The 24,034-nt window shown below is 34.4% G+C and overlaps 1 protein-coding gene across 3 annotated transcripts in view; it reads left to right on the top strand.

The window, feature by feature from the left end:
- The window catches only part of LOC148280177 (MYND-type zinc finger-containing chromatin reader Zmynd8-like), a 51,878-nt gene that overhangs the window by 21,830 nt on the left and 6,014 nt on the right, over window positions 1–24,034 (top strand). For 2 of the 3 annotated variants that reach the window (XM_088228800.1, XM_088228799.1), the window contains 11 exons: window positions 2,571–2,655; window positions 5,094–5,274; window positions 5,960–6,127; window positions 7,029–7,207; window positions 8,699–8,809; window positions 10,594–10,719; window positions 13,771–13,856; window positions 14,955–16,561; window positions 17,215–17,438; window positions 19,640–19,765; window positions 23,743–23,896. In XM_088228800.1, coding sequence (XP_088084926.1) covers window positions 2,571–2,655; window positions 5,094–5,274; window positions 5,960–6,127; window positions 7,029–7,207; window positions 8,699–8,809; window positions 10,594–10,719; window positions 13,771–13,856; window positions 14,955–16,561; window positions 17,215–17,438; window positions 19,640–19,765; window positions 23,743–23,896 — 3,047 coding nt within the window. The remainder of the gene's footprint in view (window positions 1–2,570; window positions 2,656–5,093; window positions 5,275–5,959; window positions 6,128–7,028; window positions 7,208–8,698; window positions 8,810–10,593; window positions 10,720–13,770; window positions 13,857–14,954; window positions 16,562–17,214; window positions 17,439–19,639; window positions 19,766–23,742; window positions 23,897–24,034) is intronic. The other variant, XM_088228801.1, reaches the window with a different exon arrangement.

The following is a 24,034-nucleotide window of genomic DNA, read 5'->3' as shown; positions in this document are numbered from 1 at the left end:
TACTGCAGAAAAATTGTAAGAACGGTCATAATTGGGGATTATTCATATTTACCAATGATATAATTAAAAATATTTTGTATTTTTTGTATCAATACCACAATGTATTTTTTTTTATTGAATTTAAAAAAAAAACATGTTTAAATAATTTTATGTATGAACTTAACCTTAAAAACGCGAAAATAAAAATTAGAATTTGCATAAAATGAATTTAACGATTTTTCCCCTAAATATTGGGAAATTTTATTTATATGGTATCACTTTTTTTAGTATGGCACCACAAAATTTCAACTGTCATATACATCGCGGACTGTTTCACACTTTTATGATGACGGTTTAAACTATCTCCTTTTCACATTATGTGTGTATAACATCAAATAATATTTATATTGCCATTTTTTTTAACTTTCTGCGTCGTAATTTATTGATATGAAGACATTATTCTTCCTGAACAGTCAACTGTATGTCACTATTTAGTAAAATGTCAAAATTAGACACTTAAACAAAAAGGTCAATTACACTGCACCTACTTTGAATTTAGTTTGAGACACTAATTTACACATTTTTTTATTTACCTCGATTTTATTCTCCATGCACGTAGAGATAATGTAGAACTATGCATTCACGCGGCGGCGCGCGGCTCGTCTTTTGACAGATCGAATGAGTTATGAAAAAAATGCGACGTAAAACCGGGGTTATGGAAAACGTTAATTGGGGGGAAAATTGAATGAGAATGTGTGGAAAAAAATGGGACCTAAATATTTCCGTGTAAAAAGCGGGAAAACGTAAAAACGAGGAACGTAAAAACGAGGTTTTACTGTATTTAAAATTATTTTTTTGAAAATGTAATTGAGAAATTTTGATTAAAAAAATTGTAATATTATTTAAAGTTTATATTAGTTCTTAAGATGTTATGAACTAACTAAATAAAGCATAAATAAATAAATAATAATATACATACACAAATATCATTGTACCAAACAAATTGATGTACTCGTAATATCTCAATACATTTACAAAACTAGTAGTGGACTGTGTTGGACAAAACTGCTCCGGTATCTACTACTACCATCACGCCATTTCACCGTAGGGGTAGGCAGAGAGAATGGACCGCCACACACGTCTATCCTGGCACATATTCCTAGCTTTCATACATCTTGTCATACATGCTCTTCGGTTCTGTCGATCGCATTTCAACCGCATTCACTGGGCTTTCATCCTTCCTCTGCCAGTTTAGCTTCGATTGACATATTTTTACTAGCAATTACTGTGCTTAGTGCTCCGTTCATTTTGTTGCCCGCATTCACTCTCCTTTCAACATATTTTTCCACTCTTCCATCTCTTGAAAAAATGCTTCCCAGATACACAAATTCTTCTACTTGTTCGAGACATTCGTTGTTTAAATTTATTATGCAGTCAGTAACCTCACTTCCCCTTTCAAATACCATCACTTTTGACTTACTTTTGTTCATTGCCAATTCGCTCTCCGGGCATACATCATACATTCTAGAGACTATTTGTTGCGAATCCTTTTTGCTGCTTGCTAACAGAACTGCATCATCAGCACACAACAAGCAGCTTATAGAAAAATAATCCGTTTTTGCTCCAATACCCATACATTCTATTTCTTTCATACAGTCCGAAATCCATCTTTTTATTTCTATTATAAAATTTGTTGTTTCCCTTAACTTCTGCGGCAAGCCATTGAAGACTTTTGGTCCCATTAACAGGTGACTTCGCTGTCCGTACACCTTTGGAATTTCACCTTTAACACATGCTCCTGATTTTTTTATTTATTTAACTTTTTGTACATAATGTTATTTGTACATTGGCGGGCTTATCCAAATGGCAATTTCTTCCAACCAACCAATAAAATAAAAGTTTTATTTTTATAATTCAAGTTACAGAACATATTAAATAGAAAAAAAAGATTTAAAAGCTAAAGATAAATAAAAATAGAAATAAATGTATTTGTTTATAAATTACCTTAAATCAAAACTATTACTCAATGGGAAAAAGAAAAAAAGAGGAAAAGGGAAAGGAGAAGAGATTAAGGAAGAGAAAGGAGATGTTTCTTCAGATGTGATTTAAACAGAGATAATGTAGTAACATCTTTGATGGTGGATGGGAGATGATTCCACAGTCGAGCCGCATGGACACTATATTAGTTAGAGAAGAAAGAGGAATTGTGTATGGGTATTAAGAGAGTGCCTTGAGAATTAGAACGAAGAGGTAAACCATGAACTGATAAACGTTGAAATTTTTCACGCAGGTATATAGGAGCGTTAGGACTATGAAGTATATTGAACAGAAGTAAGAGGGAGTGATAGTCTCTCCGCTGTCTAATTTTGAGTCATTTCAGTTGCCTACGATAATCAGAAATGTGGTCATATTTCCTAAGACCAAAAATGTACCTTCCGCATGTATTCTGAAGTCGTTCAAGTTTATCGAGTTGCTCACAGCTTAAATCAGTCATGGAAACATCAGCTTAATCTAGAATGGGTAGTAGTAATGCTAAGATTTTGATCTTGATGAAAGTATTTCTTTGAAGAAGTTTTTTTAATTGGTTACAGATCGCCACTCTTGAAAAACATCTCCCTTCTCAAGTTTTGTGACATGCTTAGAATCGCCCTACAGCGTATGATGGATGTCAAAGGGGTAAGCTATTTTTACCGTATTTTACTAAAGTGTATTTTTACATATTACAACAGAGATGAAGAACATTTAAGAGAAGGTAATATAGAAGTCTAGGCATCTACAGGGCTTATGACCTGTCAATGGCTGGTTCAAGCTCTTTTACTTCAAAAAGATGGAAGAGTTGAGGAAACGTGGATGTTAAAACATAGGTAGAATGGTGAATGTTACACAGTGTGTAAAGTGGCCTTTTAAACCAGCCAATGACAGGTCATAAGCCCTATAAATGCCTAGACTCCCATATTCCCTTCTCAAAAATGTTTTCCTTCTCTGTTGCAAGAAATTTAAATATGAGCATCTCCCTAGGGAGAAAATCCAGCCAGTATGCAAGCATTTGGACATACTCAAAACATTGTACTTAATTTCTCATCATCTCTAAACTCATAATTTAAAAATGATTACCAATGAACTGGACGAACAATATTGAATATGTATTTTTTAAATATATTGTGAACATCATTCCCACAGTACTTGAACGGAATGCTTAAATTCTCATTTTGCAGCCATAAAAACTCACTATTCAAATTTATTCTAAAAAGATTAGAATACTATATCCGTGGGAGTTATTTTAGATCTGGCAACACTGCATTGTTTCCTTACCCGCCCTCTTTCCATACCCAGCCGAGCGTGGCTGAGACAAAGGTAGCATGTCCTCTCCTCTCTCACACAGCAATCAATACACTGACACTGGCTATTCTGCTCGCACGTCTGCTATCTGCCTAACTTTCTATGATATTAAACAATATAATCATAATTTTCATTGTGTTGGTGACCTACTCTATTGTGTCTTACATATTAAATTTTCTTATAGCAAATTTACTCTTGTATAATAATTATACTAAGTATAAATAATTTTACCATGGTAAATATTAGTCCGCATATGGTTTAGCGGTTAGTGCGCTAGGTTTTCATGCATGAAATCAAGAATTTGATTATCTTTTATGTTAAAAATATTGGATCCTATAACAAAAATCATTTCATTTATATCACACAAAGAAGCATTTGTGTTGTGGTCCCGTGGGTACAGTCGCGGACTTCAAATCAGGAGTTCCGAGCAAATCCCGCCCTATCACAACTTGTTTCTTATTTTCTAACATGGTTATTTACGACTGAAAGAAAATAGTCCCATTCGAATTATTTGAGTAAATCATAAAAACACAAATATTTTTACACAAACCATCATGCCGTTTCTCCGTAAGGGTAGGCAGAGAGGATAGAATGCCATACCACTCTGTCTTTGAATCCAGATCTTGCTTCCTCTTCGTTCATACATCTCATGCACGCCCACCGATTATTCAGACTTTTGACATGTCCATCTTCAAGTATATGTTGGATTGAAACATATCTGCGAAAGACAAGGCATGACCGAATTCAACCAATACTTGAAGGTGGACATGTAAAAAGTCAGAATAATCAGTACGCGTGCTTGAGAAGATGTATGAATGTAGAGGAAGCGAGATCTATTTCCAATTCAGAGCATTCCATCGTCTCTGCCTACCCTTACGGTGAAACGGCGTGACGGTTGATAAATGAATTTAAAAGAAATTGTCATTTCACTGCTGGTTTTGTTGGTCTTCCCAAAAACAGTGGCGTTTTGTTTTTAACCCCCCCTCAATTGAGATCATTTTACTAACATAATTATGTATAGTCAGTATTATATGTTTTTTTTATTTATATTGTACTTGAGTTGTATAAAATCAAAACCAGCAATCTGACTGTTTACTAATTTGTGGTAAACAAGAAAAATTGTTTTACGCTTTAATCCGTTAGTAAAATTATTGCATGTGTATTGAATTACATCAGTTAGAGATTTCTAAATATATTGTTTTCGTCCTCGAATAGATTCAGTTTTAATTAAAACAATAATTAATTATAGATTTTTTCAGATTGCTGTTATTGATACTGAATTTCAACCTTTACTGAACATGATTCTAACCGAATGTTAGATTGCTGTTTTTGTTTCTTATCATGCTCAAAGATTGCTGTTTTTGATTATTACCAAATTCGAATTTCATAGGGTTGTATAAATTAAAATTTAAATTTTTTGGTTACAATCTACTTTTTACTACTTATTTTTGTACTACTTTTATTTAGTTATTAATACAGTTCAAAAAAATAGAAGTCTCATATTTTTACTTTTAAATAAATAAACAAAAAAATTTAACACGAAGCACATTTGCAGATTGCCGCATTTGATAATAACAAGGTTTTTAAAATCTGATTTTTCATTGCCAATTTATGTTTTTAATAGGATGTTACTAAATAAGCAAAAACTATTTAAATAGGGCAATGTTGCCCCACCTATAACTCGATTTGCATAAAATTGTCAGATTGCTGGTTTTAATTCTATAGGACTAACTTGTACGAAAAAAATATGCATCAGTTACAATATGATTTTTCAGTCAGAGCCATTTCATGCTCCAGTGAACCCGGATTTGTTCCCAGACTACTCCAAATATGTTGTTAACCCGACTGACCTTTCCAAGTTAAAAGTTAACATTGAAAAGAAAATGTATGGGAGCACGGAGGCGTTTACTAGTGACGCAAAATGGATACTGCACAACTGTATCATATTCAATTCTGGTAAGTCTTCATCAAATTATTAGGTAAAAATTAACCTAATGATAGGTATAAAAAAAAAACTACAGTTAAAAAAGGTTACATGTTCGAATACTCCTTATAATGAAACGAGTTGTGGTCATATGGTAGAGTGGTGAACTATGATCAGTAGGTCCAAGGTTCGAACCCCACTTTACCACACCTTGTTTCCCACCGTCTAACATGGTTATTAACACAAATTAAGGAATTATGACTATTGTCCATGCGATAATATTTCTTCACAGAGTATCAAATATCTGTTATTTCAGTGCCCATTTTTCAGTTTACAACGCCATAATCTTAACACTTTGAGCACCGGCCGAATACGCATAGAATTTACCCTGTGCCCGGCCCATTTTTGTGAAATTTCCTGCTTTGTGAAGGGTTTCTTAATAGTGTCATAATTATGAAAATATTGGATTAAATCAATTGAAACGTCTCGTATTTATTTGAAACAATTCAAATAATTTTTGTATGATACTTTTGCCAACATTGGCCTTTATGGAGAGCCACATTGCAATGTTCGCACATATACAGGGTCTCACTCATTTTTTTGTGCTTTGTATCTTAGAGCCGTGTAAAAACGTGGTTATAATAACCACATGTTGTGTCCCGGTCCCGTGTTAAACAGTTAATTGTATGGTGAAGATGTACAATGTTTTTATTCCAGGCCACTGCAAGTTGACAAACATATCTAGGAGCATCCTAAAGGCATGTAAGAGTGAGATGCGAGATATAGAAACATGTCCGGAGTGTTATTTGAACGCCAACACTAGAGAAAATTGGTTCACGCACGTTTGTGAAAGGCCGCACATCCTACTATGGGCTAAACTTAAAAGTAAGTTGATCAAGATCTCTTAAAGCAATAGGGAAATATCACACTACGCATACCGATCAAAATATATGAAATGGATTTAGAAAAATTTATTGTATTTTCAAAATCAATATGGATGTCGTGGAGAAATGTTTTCATACACAACTTTAAAAAGTATGTCCCTACAAAATGCGACATGTTTGGCCTTGAAAATTATGACGTCAAAATTTGTGACGATGTTCTATCAAACAAAATTCAAAATTTACCCGAATCGTGACGTATTAGGGGCGTGGCCAGTGAATGGACCGTTTTTGCGGGAATTCAAAATCATAATTTAAAAAAATATTATGTTACTAAAAAGAAGTAAAAAAATTTTTTTGCTAGACAGTATTTCATAGACCTTTATTAATTTAAAATTATAAAAAGGAAAAAATGTGACATTTCCCTATTATAAGATTATAACAAACTTATAGTATAAAGCATCAAAATAAAACCTGTTCTAGGAAGCTTGGTTTATTATGTTATGGAACATATTAAATTACCGAACATTTTGAGAGGTTAAGAACATAAGCATAAACTAAACTCTAAATAGGCACTGTACTGTAGGGCATAATCCATGCTGTATAGAAAATGTCAGTCTAAACAAATCAACGAGCTATCCCACAGACGTAATCAACTCACTGTTTAGTTCTCTATTACAATCGAAGTGGCCAAACCACTTGTACATATATATGGACGGATCCAAGATACAACGAAACATTGGTATTATTAATTTTAGTTAGGGATAATCAGTACGATGTGCATTTGTCTTTTTTGCACGATATTGGGAAAGCATTTGCGAGAGACAAAAAAAACAATGCTCAAATACCTATACATGGAAATTTCCAGCCACCGCATATTCGCTTACAATGCAATTTTTCTTCAGGTTTTCCTTACTGGCCGGCCAAAGGAATGGCCTATTCAACCTCAGGTACAGTGGACGTTCGGTTCTTCGGTGACCATGACCGCGCTTGGATTCCCGCCAAGGACTGTTACCTCTACAGCAGGAAGGATCCTAACCTCAACAATAAGAGCAAGAAAAATGATATTCAGCGCGCTATTCTGGTAACTATTCTGTTTGATAAAAAATCACAGAACTGAACTGAAACGGAATGCAGTCGGGTTTTTTAACCGCGAGGCATGAGCGGGCTTCCGTCATTTTCAGTCTGAAATAATACGTTCCTCGCAATGCTGTGAAACGTAAAAAACTAAAAAAGTGGTGATTACGTGTGAATGTTTACTGCCATTTGTTTATTTCGATTGTCGGCTTTACCTTAAGAAGTAGGAACCCAATCAGCCTGGGAGTATCTACCGTATAACAATAATTTCTAAATTCCATATTCAAAACAATACTGACATTTGTTTTTTATGGAAAAACAATATGTCTACAGTATTTGAAAAAAGACAATCCGCATTATTCCGACATAATATTTGGCGGAGTAAGGGGAACATTTCAAGCAGGTGAGTTAATATCCATGACCACAGTTAGCCACATGTCCGGCAGTAACTATGATACCTGCAATCTACAAAAGCTACCCTTTGGATATCTTTTTTTATTTTGTTAACCATAATGTTACAACTTTGCTTTATTTATTTAATTTTTTATTGTTTACTTTTTAGCATGACACTTGACAAATTATCTTCTCTGCTTGGTGTTAATGTTTTTGTAAATTTATTGATATTATTTTAAGTTGCTAGAATTCCACTCATCCATTCGCTTTGTAGCTGCAAGACGATTGATAATCTTGCTTTAATATATAAATGTTGTCAACCATAAAATACTCAAATTTTGTAAAGGGAGTCTAGAATTTTAACAGTCCATGCGCTCAGTAGCTGCAAGACTTTTTTTAAAAATTATTATTTTGAATAATTATTTTAATATCATTCAAGCAATAAACTTCACTGTCAGATAAAAACATAATGTAAACGGAGGCTAGATTTCTTATTGTCCGTGCGCTCTGTAGCTTCAAGACGTGGTATAATCTAGCTCATATCTGTTATGATTGAAATATGTAGATCACAATTGGAAACGAGGAACTAGAATTCCAATGGTCCATGCGCTCCGTAGCTGCAAGATGTGATGGAATATTTATTTATTGTACAGCGCCCTTGAGGTGATTTTCACAAAAATGGCTTTATGCATTATTCAACTATAATAATAATATATTAAGTGGCAGTAAACAATCTACCATATATAGGGAACAATCCGCGATATATTGTAATAATAAAAATACATATATAGTTTTATTCCACTTTTATTTACAAATTTTTACCAGTGACGGGTTTTGTCTTGCAAACTACCTTATTGAGTCAAATCCTGTTTTTGATAAAAATGCAAATGGTTAATTCCTTCACACATGCAGCAAAGGCCAAAAATGAGATAAACTTGAAATATTAGAAATAAACCGCCTAAAGAATTGCCCCAATAAAATAATATTAAAAAAAAAAAAACATTGAACTTTTTTTATTTCATTTACCGTGCTATTTCGAAACCGTGTCAAAAGAGGTTCCTGCGTAAAATATCATGATAAATAAATAAATGCGCAATTATTTCAGGAGGTCCACCAATATATCCACAATATCAAGACAAAGTTTGGGGCCTTCAATCACGCTCCATTCAAAACTCTTTACGTACCCACTGAACAAGAGAATCAACTTAAAATACTGGTAAGCTTGCCTCGTATGATATTTTTTCTAACCAACCAATAAAATAAATAATTAAAATGAAAATGAAACATTATGTTTTCAACCTATTTTTTTTTATTCAAAGCTACGCATGCTTCTTCATAATTGAGAATGAAATATAAATCCTATTTTATAATTTTATGTCAAGTAGTATTTTGTTTTTGTGGACGTATGGAGTGAGAGGTGAGGGGGTTTGAAATCTGATCATTTGCAGTTGTTCTAAAACGTCGACAAAATTAATAACCACAAAGTTTGTTAGTGCTTCATTTATAAATTTTAATTTAATTTAAAATGGTGTATTTTTCATACCTTTCGTTTTTTAAACTTTTATTTTTTTATGTGAATAGACAAAATAATGCTGTCAGCGTTTAATAGTCAGCGCGTTTGCCTACCATGCAAGAGGTCTCGACATGGTTGATATGAAATATTTATTTAAAGGGGTGTTTTTACACTAGGATATTTCATAGTCCCTGGACTGATACCTGAAGCGTAATAAATATACGCTGACATTGGTGTACCAATGCAGTGCTCCATGCACCATTAGATGCAGAAAGGAAATGAGAATGATGATGAGACAAAATTAAATGAATGAACCAGCAAATATGTGTATATGAATAAGTTATTTGATACTAGTCTTCTAAAGGAAAGTGAAAATAGAAGAAGAGGAAGAAAGCATTGTTTAAGTAAGAGATAGGGTATTTTTTTAGACACGTAAAACTCCAGTTTTACGTTTTTCAAGGGAGCAAATTTTATTTATATGGTATCACTTTTTTTTAGTATGGCACCACAGAATTTCAACTGTCATTAACATCGCGGCAAAACTGTTACACACTTCTATGATAACTGTTTAAACAATATTCTTTCCAAATTTTGACTTCAATTAATATTTCTATTGCCAAATTTTTAAACTTTTTGCATTGTAATTTATTGATGTAAAGGTTTTATTCTTCATGCGCCAACCGCATGTCACAATTTAGTAAAATGTCAAAATTAGACACTTAAACAAAAAGGTCAATTACACTGAACGTACTTTGAGTTTAGTTTGAGACAACAATATACACAAGTTTTTATTTACCTTGATTTTATTCACCATTTTGGGCAAACGCGGCGGTGCGCGGCTCAGCGTCTTTTGACAGATCGAATGAGTTTTGAAAATTTTTCAACATAAAACCGGGGTTATGAAACACGAAAGAAACATTAATTGGGGGAATATTTGAATGAGAATGTATGGGAAAAAATAGGACCTAAACATTTCAGCTGGAAATCGTACAAATGAGGTTTTACTGTATTTTTTTTCCTTTCTTGTTTATTTATTTTAGTTTAATTTTGTTGGTGTTTTTAGGAATGTTTTTATTTATATATATATATCAGATATTCTGTATTGTTTTATGAAAATAAAATATGTTTTTTTTGCTTAAATGGTAAAATTGCAAACAAACTAAAATAAGATGCTCGACTTCCATCGAGGCGACAGTCTCAAGCTGGAGAATACCAAATTCAACCTAAACCCACAAAAAGCATTTCCTGAGCAGAGTTGTTGATGGTAGGAAAAGGCTGCCACAAGATCTGGTGTCAATTTGTACTCTCATTAACTTAAAAAATGGACTAGATTTCTTATGGAAAAGTTAATATACGCCCACAACTAACATTCATTAAAATAGATTAAAGTTTATCAGCTTTATGCTGCTCGCTTAAAATTAAAACAGTAATTATTTCTTATGTCAAAAATTTTGATAAACTTTTAATTTGCATTGTGAAATTTCCAGATTCCCAATTATAACTCTCCCGAGGGATACAAGCACCCCAACTTCTCCATCAGCAGCCCTCCGGTTACCTCCCGCGTTAAGGCCTCCTCTCCAGGATTCAATGCTGTCGCTAACAATTTCAATAAGGTTTATCTACTTTACATTTTATTAATTATCATACCCCCTATTCGGACTACATTGGAACACCAGATGCGGTGTATTTCGATCATCTGTTACATGTAGAACCGGGTTGTGGTCCCGTGGCAGTATTGTGGACTCACGGGCCAAAGATCCGAGGTTCAAATCCCACTCTACCACAACTTGATTTCTATTTTTCCAGCACAAGTTATTTACGACTTAAGGAAATGGTCTGAAAATTTAAATATTTGAGTGAATAATAAGAACTCAAATATTTCTCTTGCGCTTCTGGTACAGTGAAATATTGCAGTGTTAAACCACCAATAAAACAAATATATCACGCCAAACCTGACAGGAATTGAATCCGGGACCTCTAGCATGATGAGCGAAAACATCAACCACTACTAATACCATTTTACGTTTTACATAAATAGCCCAATAGTCAACACATAATTTTGTAGGCTTTAGAAGATATTTAAGTTCAGAAATGTCCGCACGTGTCACACTGCATTCTTTAATCAAAATAAAACAACGATGCATAAAATGAAGAATAGTCCAGAAGGAACGTAGAATCATATTTGAATACATCGGACTGTGTACAAAAAACCACCCACTTTGCTCAACTTTCGCCGCCCGCATGCATGAAGTCGCCGCGCAATGTTGCCAGATCGCAAAAAATATAATCACAACACAAATGTAACTTAATAATATTTTTTTAAAAAACCAATTTTAAATTTCTCTATAATTTTATTGTACACGCGGAAACATTGATTGACCCAGCATAGTAGATAATTAAAGAGACATTTAATAAGAGTAATTTAATTAATGAACTTTGAACGAGAAAAATAAAACAAATTTTATTTTACATAAAGCGGATATTTTAAGTCATGTTAAATAATATTTTGTGTTTTAAAGATAATGTCAGTCAAATATGTTCGGCATACTAAATGATATAATCGATGTTCCATCATTACTGGGACAAGTAAAATTCAATATTCCGACTCGTAGATTGAGAAACAATGAAGTACTGTTCATCGATCAGCATAGAACAAACTATGGCCTAAATTCTCCAATGCCTTTGTCGTATTGTTAACTCAAGACAAGATCTGGACTTTTTTGGTTTTAAGTTTACAACGATTTAAACGAGCACTAAATAAATAGTCCAGATCTTGTCTCGATGTCCCTTATGTTTGTCAATGCTTCTTTCTTTTTTTTTTATGTTTTAAACTATTCTTTTATTGTAATATTTAAACCTTATAAATTGTATACATGGACAATGTCCGTTAATAAATAAATAAATGTCCACCACGGCGTTGTTTAATCAGAGAAGTCCAATTTTCATTAGTTCTCTCATTAGATGAGCAAAGTAGCGTAAAAAAATTGACTACCCTGGCAACACTAACACAATGTCCATTTTGTTTTCTTTGACAATCTAACAGATGGAAAAATAATTAAATTTTTAAATAATTAAATATTCAAGTAATGCATTTGCTACTTACACATGTATTTGCTACTTACTCGTGAAATGTGATCCCATCCTGTTTCTTTTTGGTCCCAGCAGTATTTCTACACTTTAAGACGACACAACACGGCATAGTTGAATTCAAATCGGGAGTTGCGTACTGAGCGACGTCTACAAAGAAACTAATGGGTCAAAACGTAAAACTGCTCATTTAAGAGTAGTTTAGTCGCCTTCTGTTTGATGCGCGTACGCGGTTTCTGGACTATTCTTAATTCTATGCATCGATGCAAAATTTGAAGGAGTTGAAACCAAAAATTTCAAATTATTAGATCTCATTGAAATTTTTCTTCTTCTTAACTCTTACAAATTAACAGTAGAATTTACTATGAAAATTCATTCAAAGGTTGCCAAAAATATATGAATTATTTTTGTTCTAATTATCGGACTTTTACTGTATTCCATAAACGGAGTAAGTTATAATGTGTGTCCATACGAGTGAAAAAGGACAAAGTGTCCGCGAACATGTCAAATTTTCCTTTCCCTTGATGCTTATTTATTTTTTTTAAATATGAGACGACAATAGCTTTATAATAATAATAATAATTATGGATAACTTATATAGCGCCATTTTCGTAATATAATACCTCAAGGGCGCTTTACAAAGTGATTATATAAAGATATAAATTTAATTTTAACTTCAACTTTTTAATTTAAGAAAAATAATGTACTTTTTCATACTACTTTTCCACCACATGCTAAGAATTTATTTAAATGATTTAGAGAACAAGTGGGTTTTAAGTTTCTTCCGAAACATCACTTCACTCTCACAGTTTCGAATTTCTGCTGGGAGAGCATTCCATGCCGTAGGGCCTGCGACCTCAAATGCACGTTCGCCGAATTTAGTGTGCTGTTTGCGTAGAGGTATAATAACTTTTCCTTTCGACGTAGATGTAGCTGATTTAAGCGTAAGACGTCTGTCAGCTAGTTCATCCGGAATGCAGAGTTCCCTTAGATATTCTTTAGCAAAGTTGTGCAGTGACTTATACATAAGCCAACAGAGTTTGTATTCCACCCTCTATGGAAAACGTAGCCAGTGCAATTCCCGAAGTAGTGGAGTGATATGACTGAATTTAGAGATTCCAAAAATAAGTCTCGCGTCATTCAATACAGCCTGTAGGCGAGTCAATTTATTCATCGGTAGACCTGCGTAGATACCATTACAATAATCGACTCTAGACACTACAAACGCATTTATTAATTGACGGGCGGCATCAACTGACAAATTTTTGCGTATGCATTTAATCTGTCTCAGCTGGTAAAAGCATGAACTTATCGTTCTACTAATTTGAGCGTCAAGAGAAAGGTCAGAATTAAGGATGACTCCCATTAGTTTAACGGTAGGTAAAGCGGTACTCCTTACATCGGGTAGTGCCGTATCCTGAATCAAATTCTGTCGTCTGGCTGAAGCCATCCATAGTTGTTCATAGCTTTGACTGAAATGTTGTATGTGATGATGGAAGATGCAGGCATGAGGTAATGTATGAATGTGTTAGATTCATAGTGACCATTAGTTGTAATATTTGTTATTTTGTTTTCAGAATTCAACACCCATCTCAAATCTAAATATGCAACCAAAAGTTGTGTTGTCACACACAAAAATTGGCGGACACTGTCGTTCTATGGAGTAAGTTGCCAGTTTTCTCTTCCTGTGAATTTTAGATACCATTAAGGACCAAATACTGACTTAAAAATAGTCAAAATTGCTTATACCTGTGGTTGTTTTAATAATTATGAAATCGGTACAATTTACCAATTTTATTTATGAAATACAAAAAGGTATTTGATTCAAGGGTTGCGCTTATTGATATAGGATAATACTGAAATTTATATCTCAATTTTCGAATCTGATCTTTTGAAGTATTCTTTTAGAACAGATAATATATAGTGTTTTTACATTTTAACCGAGAATTTTCAAGCTATTACGCTTACAATTTGTGGGTCAGTTACATAGAGGGATAACTAAAAAAAAAATTTGTTTAAGTTAAACTATTCATTATATATTTTTAAAACACTCCTTTTCAATTCTACAAAGATATAACTTGAAAATTATCTTGTTAGACAAGTGTTTTCAAATTGAAATAAATAAACTTGACAATCTCTCAGCTCCATAGCTAATAAGAATGTTGTGATAATTTTTTAAAAATCATTATTTTGAAAGTTTACTAACCTGCTTTCCTTCTATTTTTTTATTTGCTTATTATATATATATATATCTTGATATTGTTTATTATTTAATTTAGTACTCACTATTATTTGGCATATTATTTATAACTTTAATTTCTTACTCTATAAACCATATCTCAATTATTATTTAAATTATTTCTTTATTGATTTCAATGATTCTATTAATTTGTATATTTGATTATGTATGTAACTAAATTAGTATAATTTATATTTAAATCTGATGATATAAATAAACTTTCATAACAAATTAAATCTCCAAACTTAAAACTAGTAATCATTGTGTATATATTTCATGTAAATATATACTTCATTTAAGGTGATATAAATAATTATTTGTTACCAATCAATTTAGATCTGTCAAAACTTTGATCAGACATCGCTCAAAACTAGTCATTTCTAGTTATCTTGCATGGAACTGAGCTATCAATATATTCCCAAATAAATTTGTGTACAAAAACATATATTTTTTGTAAATGTATATATGGTAAACAAACCTGAAATATCTATCAGTTTCTAAATACTGTTTACTTGTTCGAAGGTTTGACTCTGATAATGATGACGACAACCCCACGGTGGATATTGATGCAAATTCCTCCAAAGAAGACAGCAGTATAGAAACTGGTGGAACAGAGATAGAAGGAAACGACACATTAAAACGAAGTTCCCGTTCATCTTCCGTCCAAGACAATGAGAAAACATTTGAGTTAGAAAATCCGGGTAAACGGAAACGAAGAACTCTATCGGAATATTCCAGCTTCTTGGTTACTCATGATTCCAAGAAAATGAGAACTTCCCCGGATCCGGAATCTTCCTTGTCCAAGGTCCCCCCCATGAGAAGCAGGGGCAAGTCCATCGACTCTAGAATGATGAAAGAGTACATGAACGCCATTGCCAAGAATGAAACGAGCTTCAAAACAAACGTGCAGAAATCTGAACCTGGTAAAACCACAACTGAACAACTCGTAATTGAAGATAAAGAAAAGTCCAGTGTAGAAGAACCGCAAACCACCAAGGAAACCGTTTCGAAACTGAGCAATAATATCGATGTCCCTAATCGACCTGCGGAACTTATTAAACCAAATGCCACTTTTCCTCAAGCTACCGGATTAGACACTATAAAAGTAACAAATATCTGTTCTTTGTCTGATTTTAAACTAAAAGAAGCCATCGCTAAACGCCTGTCTGGAGTTAAGACCCTTCCTGTTTCCAAATCAAAAATAAATGAACCTAATGTAGCCAAAGTCAACGGTACAATATATACGAGTGATAAAAGTAACGAAACGTCTACAGAACCATCGTGTGACACAATTCTAAATGACAAGTTGAATTATTTGAATAAATCTAACGCCTTGATTGTGAGTGCGGTAAAACCCGCAAAGGAAACTGTAAGTGTAAAATCGTTCGCTAGAATAAACGCGAAAGCCCCAGTTAACGGAGCTCTCGAAAAATCAACCAGTCAAACCGATAATGCGGGACCAACACCCGCCAACGCAAATAACTCCACAGAACAGGTAGAGGTAGTCATTAAGGATGAACCGATGGATTTTGAAGATGTCGAAAGCGCCAAGTCAAAGAGTGACAAGAACCATTTGCTAAACTCCCTTCAGCTTAAACCCAACGAACCAACAACGGCTATAAATGCGGATGCTAGTACAAATGCGACCAAAAAACCAAATTCCCCAGTTAAACCCAACAGCTCATCGGTGAAAAAATACCGAAGTGCGGCTGAAATACGCGAAGAAAATAATACTGTCAGTGCGGAAAATTCAAATCAGTGTAATATCCTCACCGGAGTCAAAGTTAAAACGATACCAAACATGCAAAAGACAACAAAATCTCTGAAAATCCACAAGATCGCTTCAAAACCCATTCCCAGGGTTTGTCAGATACAGAGAGTGAGTGGGGGAAAGATCACTCTGGAAGGTGGTAGTCCGGAGAAGAGGATTATCAACGGCGGCCTTCTGTGTACTAAATCCAACACCGAAGGCATGAAGACCAACCAAATGATTGCAATACCGAAAAATGATCTAAACAGACTACAGCAGACTATTTCGGGTATTACATTGCTCAAGACGAATCAGAATTCAGCAGCTCCCAAGGCCACTACATTACTTGGGAATGCGCTAACTGGAAACACTTCTCCGGGTGAGTTATCTACAGTATTATTCTTTCAGTCGGAGGCCGCGCAGTCCCACCTGTCGCACACGAATAATACCAAAAGTCCATATTTCCCGGTTTTATATTAATTTGTCGATTAAGGACTGTATTGCTATCGTTATAGTTTAACCCCGTAAGTTTAAACTGTAAAAACGAATAGTCAAATAAACGTCCAAATCAAATGATCTAATACTTGAATTTAATATTTTAAACAATGTGTTGTACCTTTTCACTCATTGCCGCTGCACATGTGCGATCTGCGACTGACATGACGCAAATATTTATTTATATCATGTAACAGTCTATTAAAAAAATGGGTACAAGATGCAAGTTATTTGTAATTTATTTTTTTTCCAAGGTAATGCCTGATTACGACAGTGAATCAGATAAATAAATTTGAATGTATATTTTTAAATGTCGACACATTATTTTTGAATTTCGTATTTAAAAAAGTAAAAATATATATATAATATAAAAAGAATAATTTTGTATAAAACTGCATACTTAAATTACATTGTTTTGACTCGTCTGACTTATGAACTCGATCAATGCGTGCTCTTTAAAAATCCCAAGTTATTTCCTAATAACGTAATCTAAACACTTGACTTTCCCATTATAATAAAAGGTGCTCTTGATTTCAGTCCAAGCCACCCAGCCCGCAGTATCGAAGAGCTCTCCATTGCCGGTTTCTGTGCCGCCCGCAGCGCCAGCGCAGAACAGGGTCGGCAACCCTATTGCGGTGGATACTTCCACCAATATTCCCATGGACATCGGCTTGCTTTCCCCTGCCAACCCCGGCGGCACCAACACCAGCCCCGTACAAACCCCCACGGTACTGAGCGCACACAGCCCCATCAATAATACGGTATTTGACTAACAATAATACTAAAAATTATCGTGTTTATTTGGTACAAGAAAAAAGTTTGCAATTTGTTACATTTTTTTTTCTATTTTCAAATATTGTATTCTAATTATTTATTCGTCTACATTAATGTTGCCGCCTTCAAAATAGTCCCCATTAGATATTATGCACTTGTGCCAGCGCTTCTTCCAATCCTCGAAACACTTCTTAAACTCCATTTTTGGGATAGCCTGTCATCTATGCTTGTAAAACGACGGCCCTTTAGATTTAGTTAGTTTTTTTCTGATTGCTTCACGTAAACGGCGTTGAACTTGTAGGTAGTACTCCTTATTGACCATTTGACCTCGTGGCAAGAATTCATGATGCACTATGCCATTAAAATCGAAGAACACAGTGGGCATCACCTTCACGTTTGACCGCACTTGTTGAGCCTTTTTCAGTCTTGGCGATCCAGAATGCCTCCACTGGGACGATTGAGCGTTAGTTTTGACGTCATATCCGTAAACCCATGTTTCGTCACCTGTTATAACACGTTTCAGTAATTCTGCATCATCGTTGACTTCATTTAGTGACACCTGAGCAACTTCCATTTGCCGCTGTTTTTGTTCAAAATTTAAAAAAATTTGGAACAAATCTTTCTGCCACGCGTTTCATACCCAAAACATTCGAAAAAATTTCATGGCATGAGTCAATCGATATGCCAATATCGTTAGTGACTCCTCTGATTGTGATTCGGCGATCGTTCATAACCATTTCATTAACTTTTTCCACGTTTTCATCAGTTGTTGATGTGCTGAGGCGTCCGGGCCGTTCGTTTCGATCTTCAACGTCTTCACGGCCATCTTGGAAACACTTATACCACTCGTAAAATCTTGTTTTACTCATAGCATAACATTTCAAACACTTAATTTAATTTTATACACAAAATTTGATACAAATTCTTTGATTGATTTTTTTTAACAAACGAAAATCGCCGAGCTCATAAAAACACGACTAACCTTAGCGGCTGCCACAGACAAAGTAAAAAATGAATACAGCTGAAAATTTTAGCATTCTTCAGGGGCATGTGTACCAACATAATAAATATAAAAATTGGCAATCGGACTTTCCAATCCCGCAAAATTTAAAAATTCCGATTATTTTCTGAACACACCTCGTTTATATTATTTTATTTCATTACAAGACTTTAAAATGGAATGCCAAGCAGTCAAAAGTGAGCATTTTCGACATCTCCTTCTGTTCACGCTCAATCAATGAAATGAAGCTGCCAAAGCGCTTGCGATGTCTGGCACAGTGTACAATGAAGATGCTTTGAATTATTGACTAATTTCTCATAAAATAATGGAGAATATATTATTGACCAAACCTTGTAAGTTTTTTTTTATGTGTCCTCTTGTTTTCTTCATTTGTAAAAAAACGGATACAACTACTTAGCTATCGGGTAATAAGCTATATTTTAAACTACAAATTTGGATTAATCAGTGACTGGTTTCATCGCTTTCGAAGGCGATGAAACTCTAAGCGCTTGGCCAGAGTGGCACAGCATTTGCGGAAGCGGAGCGCGCCCGGTATCTGCAGTGGAAGTGCGGACTTGACGGAAGTGGGTGTCCCGAACCATTTTCATTCAAATTAAATTGAAAATTCTTAAATTCGATGGCAAACGCTGAGAGTTGAACATGGTTCTAATGATTTTAATTTAGAAACTGAAAACAAGGGAGAATTTTGCACACTATGAGAAATTATGACAGAAGCCTATCAAAATTTTTGAGTACACGAAAATGTTTATTTGACTACATGCTGGATAAAATAAGTAATCATATTGTTAAATCTGATACAAACTTTCACCAAAGCATTTGTCCCATGGAAAATCTCTTCATTACACTACAATAAAATTTTAATTTATAAACATATTTCATTATAATATGTAGGGGAGGGTGTGAAGGGTTTAAGCATGGCCTACCTTTGAACGTTATGTAAACCTCATTTTCAGACACCTGTATATTTTTTAAAAATATATAGTTAGAAGTTATTCTGCATTTTTTTGCTATAATTTTTCAGTTATTTGAGGAGTAATTAAATAAAGGGAAACAATTTACACGAAACTCGGCATTCTTCACTTAAATCTTTGTTTTTTTAGACTTGTCTTACTAATAAACTGTGTTTTTAAAAAAATTATCGTAATTAATATGTTTTTTTTTCTTCAGCCTCCAAACCTACAATATCGAACTAGTTTGAATGCGTTTGATGGTGTTTCTTCAGAAGCGCATTCCCTGTTACTCCCGAGCTCCTTAGGACCGCAGCAAAAATGGATTAACGAAAGTGCGGTTAAGGTATGTTATTTTACTGCAAACCTTCTTAACATAAGAATACAAAAAACTTTATATGTAATTTGTATTTTTAAAATTATTTACATAGGATTCCTACAACCTCTTGTAAACGCCAATGACTTAAAACTATGTCATCCAATTTAACAATCAGTAAATTCAAACAACAATTAATAAATAAACATGAGCAATATTATACAAAATAAGAAACGACGAATCTACTGCCAAGCTGTATTGTCCTGCAAATACTTTACGACTCGAAAATAACCCCCTTTAGCACCACAGCCTGTGCTTGACAACGTCCTTAAATGTCTTTATTGACGGGGCCTAAATATCAAAAGGTAATTTACTATAGAATAAATTACCTTTCGCCGTATGCTATTTGAGGCAAAAGAATTATTTATTTTTTGCAGTCTAGTGGTGGGCACAGCTGGCTTATCTTTATTTCTCGTGTTGAACCTATAGAAATCTCTATTCCTATTAAAATCATCAATTCTTTTGTGTATGGTAGATCAAGTTTTCATAAATACAGTAAAACCTCATTTCTACGTTCCTCGATTTTACGTTTCCCGCTTTTTATGCCGAAATGCTTAGGTCCCATTTTTTTCCATTCATTATCATTCAAATATTCCCCCAATCAACGTTTTCCATACCCGGTTTTACGTTGAAATTTTTTCAAAACTCACCAGATCTGTCAAGACACCGAGCCGCACGCCGCCGTGTTTGCCCAAAATGGTGAATAAAATCGAGGTAAATTACAAAAATTGTTGTCTCTAACTAAATTCAAAGTAGGTTCAGTGTAATTGACCATTTTGTTTAAGTGTCTAATTTTGACATTTTACTTAATTGTGACATGCGGTTGACGCATGAAGAATAAAGTCTTTACATCAATAAATAACGATGCAGAAAGTTTAAAAATTTGGTAATAGAAATATTATTTGAAGTTATAAACATAATTTGGAAAGAAGATTGTTTAAACAGTTATCATAAAAGTGTGAAACAGTTTTGCCGCGATGTAAATGGCAGTTAAAGTTCTGTAGTGCCATACTAAAAAAAGTGATACCAAATAAACAAAATTTCTCAATATTTAGGGGAAAAGTCTATTGTATGCATTTCATGCAAATTTTCATTTTCGTGTTTTTAAGGTAGTACATACATAAAATTATTTAAATATGTTTTTTTAATTCAATAAAAAAAAATACACTATGGTATTGATTGAAAAAATACAAAATAGTTTTAATTAAATCATAGGTAAATATGAATAATCCCCAATTATTTATTTATTTATTTATTGTGGATAACTTATATAGCGCCATTTTCGTAATAAAATACCTCAAGGGCGCTTTACATGGTGATTCTACTGTTAAGTTAATTTAATTGAAGCTTTAAATTTGTAATTTGATTAAAATAATTTATTTTGTTGTCACGTGCTACGAATTTATTCAAATGATTTAGAGAACAAGTGGGTTTTAAGTTTTTTCCGAAACATCACTTCACTTTCACAGCCTCGCACCTCTGCTGGGAGAGCATTCCATGCCATAGGGCCTGCGACCGCAAATGCGCGCTCACCAAATTTAGTGCGCTGTTTGCGTAGAGGTATAATGACTTTTCCTCTCGCCGTAGACGTAGCTGATCTAAGCGTGAGACGCCTGTCAGCTAGTTCATCTGGAATGCATAGTTCCCTTAGATATTCCGGAGCCGAGTTGTGCAGTGACTTATACATAAGCCAACAGAGTTTGTATTCGACCCTCTGTGGAAAACGTAGCCAGTGTAGTTCCCGAAGTAGTGGAGTGATATGACTGAACTTAGAGATTCCGAAAATAAGTCTCGCTGCGGCATTCAATACAGATTGTAGGCGAGTCATTTTGTTCATTGGTAGACCTGCATAGATACCATTACAATAATCGACTCTAGACACTACAAACGCATTTATTAATTGACGGGCGGCATCAACCGGCAAATTTTTGCGTATGCATTTAATTTGTCTCAGCTGGTAGAAGCATGAACTTATCGTTCTACTAATTTGAGCGTCAAGAGATAGGTCAGAATTGAGTAAAACTCCCAGTAGTTTAACGGTGGGTAAAACGGCACTCCCTACATTGGGTAGAGCCGTATCCTGGATCAAATTCTGTCGTCTGGCTGAAGCCACCCACAGTTGTTCAGTTTTTGATGGGTTTAATGTTAGTCTGTTTTCAGCCATCCAGTTTCCTATTTTCTTGATGCATCCATCAATTAAATTGACAAGCACACTTCTCTCGCCTGGTTTGCAATAAAAATAAATCTGCGTATCATCTGCATAGCAGTGCGACCACAATCCACATTCTTTGATAATGTTCTCTATATCTTTAGTGTAAAGGAGATAGAGAAGTGGTCCGAGTACTGACCCTTGAGGCACTCCTGTAGACACCCGAAAGTTGGTTGAGCTTTTACCCTGGAACACGACTGCATATTCTCTTTTATTAAGATATGAACTGAACCACATATGTGCCTGATCACGGATACCATAAGTTTTCTCCAGACGTTCAAGCAAAATATTATGGTCTACAGTATCAAATGCAGCACTCATGTCCAGAAGAGCCATCAACACCAGATTACCAGAGTCCACCGACGTTATAATGTCAGACAGTACTCTTATCACTCCCGTCTCCGTGGAATGAAAACGTCGGTATGCCGATTGCCTTACCGAAAATAAAGAATTCCGCTCGATATAGTTAACGAGCCTGTGAGAAACTATTTTTTCTAGTATTTTTGATACGATGGGAAGATTTGAAATAGGGCGAAAACTGGAAAGATCTTCCACATCTAGTTGGGAATTTTTTAAAAGTGGAGTTACATTTGCTTTTTTTATGGCTCTCGGAACAATGCTGCGCTCCATGGATGTATTAAATAAATCTGTTAAAAATGGAGCTAATACGTTAATGCATTTTTTCAAAAGCCATGTTGGCATCGGATCTAATATACATTGTTTGTTGGGTAATGCCGCAACAATTTTTTTAACCTCATTTATAGACGTTGGTTCAAATTTACTGAATTTTTGAAGGGCATTATCTAAAATTACAGGTTTTTTCGCTGAACTACACGCCAGTCTGATTTTTTCGACTTTATTTGTAAAAAAGTCGGCAAAATCAGTGGCAGTAGCGCTTGTGTTAGATGTCTCTGCTATACAGTCACCACGAACAGATTGAAGGCTTCGCCAGAGTTGTTTTGGAGACTTTTTCTGTTCAGTGATTTTTGTACACCAGAAACTAGATTTTATTTCTTTTATAAATGTCCTATAAGAGGCTTGCATATCTAACCATATTGATCGGTCCAAAGTTGACAGTGTGTTTCTGTATTTGCGTTCTAGACGTCTTAGCTCTTTCTTTTTGAGTCGACAATTTTCGTCAAACCATGCATCAGATTTCCTTTTTCGAATAGTTTTCGTAGTAAATGGTGCATGTTTGTCTATCAGGTTAGATAGTACCTCATTGTACAACCCAACCAATTAATCGACGTCGTTTGAGCGACGGTCAATGTCCGGACCAATCAACGATGTCAGAAGTTCGGATTTATGACAGTTTTTATAATTTTTTTGCAGTTTTTCACTTCCTCGTAAAACGTAAAACAGGGATTTTACTGTATATTGATATGTGATTGGTGATTGTCAATAAATTGCTAACTAGTTTTTATTAAATGTCTGTCTTTGATTTGATTTACTTATCTGATGTTCTTATCCCCTTTAAACTTGTACAAAAAATAGTGTGTATTCAGGTTCAAAATGTTGTAAATAATTCACCAGTCTTGAAAGCATTTTCTGAGTTGAATGAGAAAAAAAACTGTATGTCAGGACAGAATGTTACCAAGGAGATAGGATGGATCAGTGGCGAAGATTTATCCTTAGTAAAGATTTTTTTAACATGGACAGTGAATGAACTACAGTCAGAAGATATGTATGTAGTTAAAAATGATTTGTCACCAATGATTAAAATAAGACGTATTTTTAGCTTTCTGAATTTTTCCGCCACCTGATGTGTGACAGTCTGAATGGTTTGGCCCTACAAGGCTCTCCGGAAGCCATGATCAGGAACCTGCAACTCCAGCTAGAGAAGATCAAGTGGCAAACTGACCAAAAACTAAAGGAATTAAAACATAACACTGGTAAATATAAAACAATATACATGCTTACAGCCAATCACAGGTCATCATCATCATCCTTATCATCACACCCTTACCTCCGCCTAATGGCACATAGGGCACTGCGTTGGTACACCAACCGCAGCGTATCTATAATGTTTG

This window comes from Micrasema longulum, unplaced genomic scaffold (genome assembly GCF_059751315.1).
Source record: "Micrasema longulum isolate JH-2025_06_02 unplaced genomic scaffold, ASM5975131v1 h1tg000609l, whole genome shotgun sequence".
NCBI classification, from domain to species: domain Eukaryota; kingdom Metazoa; phylum Arthropoda; class Insecta; order Trichoptera; family Brachycentridae; genus Micrasema; species Micrasema longulum.
This window is presented reverse-complemented; position numbering and strand designations above follow the sequence as displayed.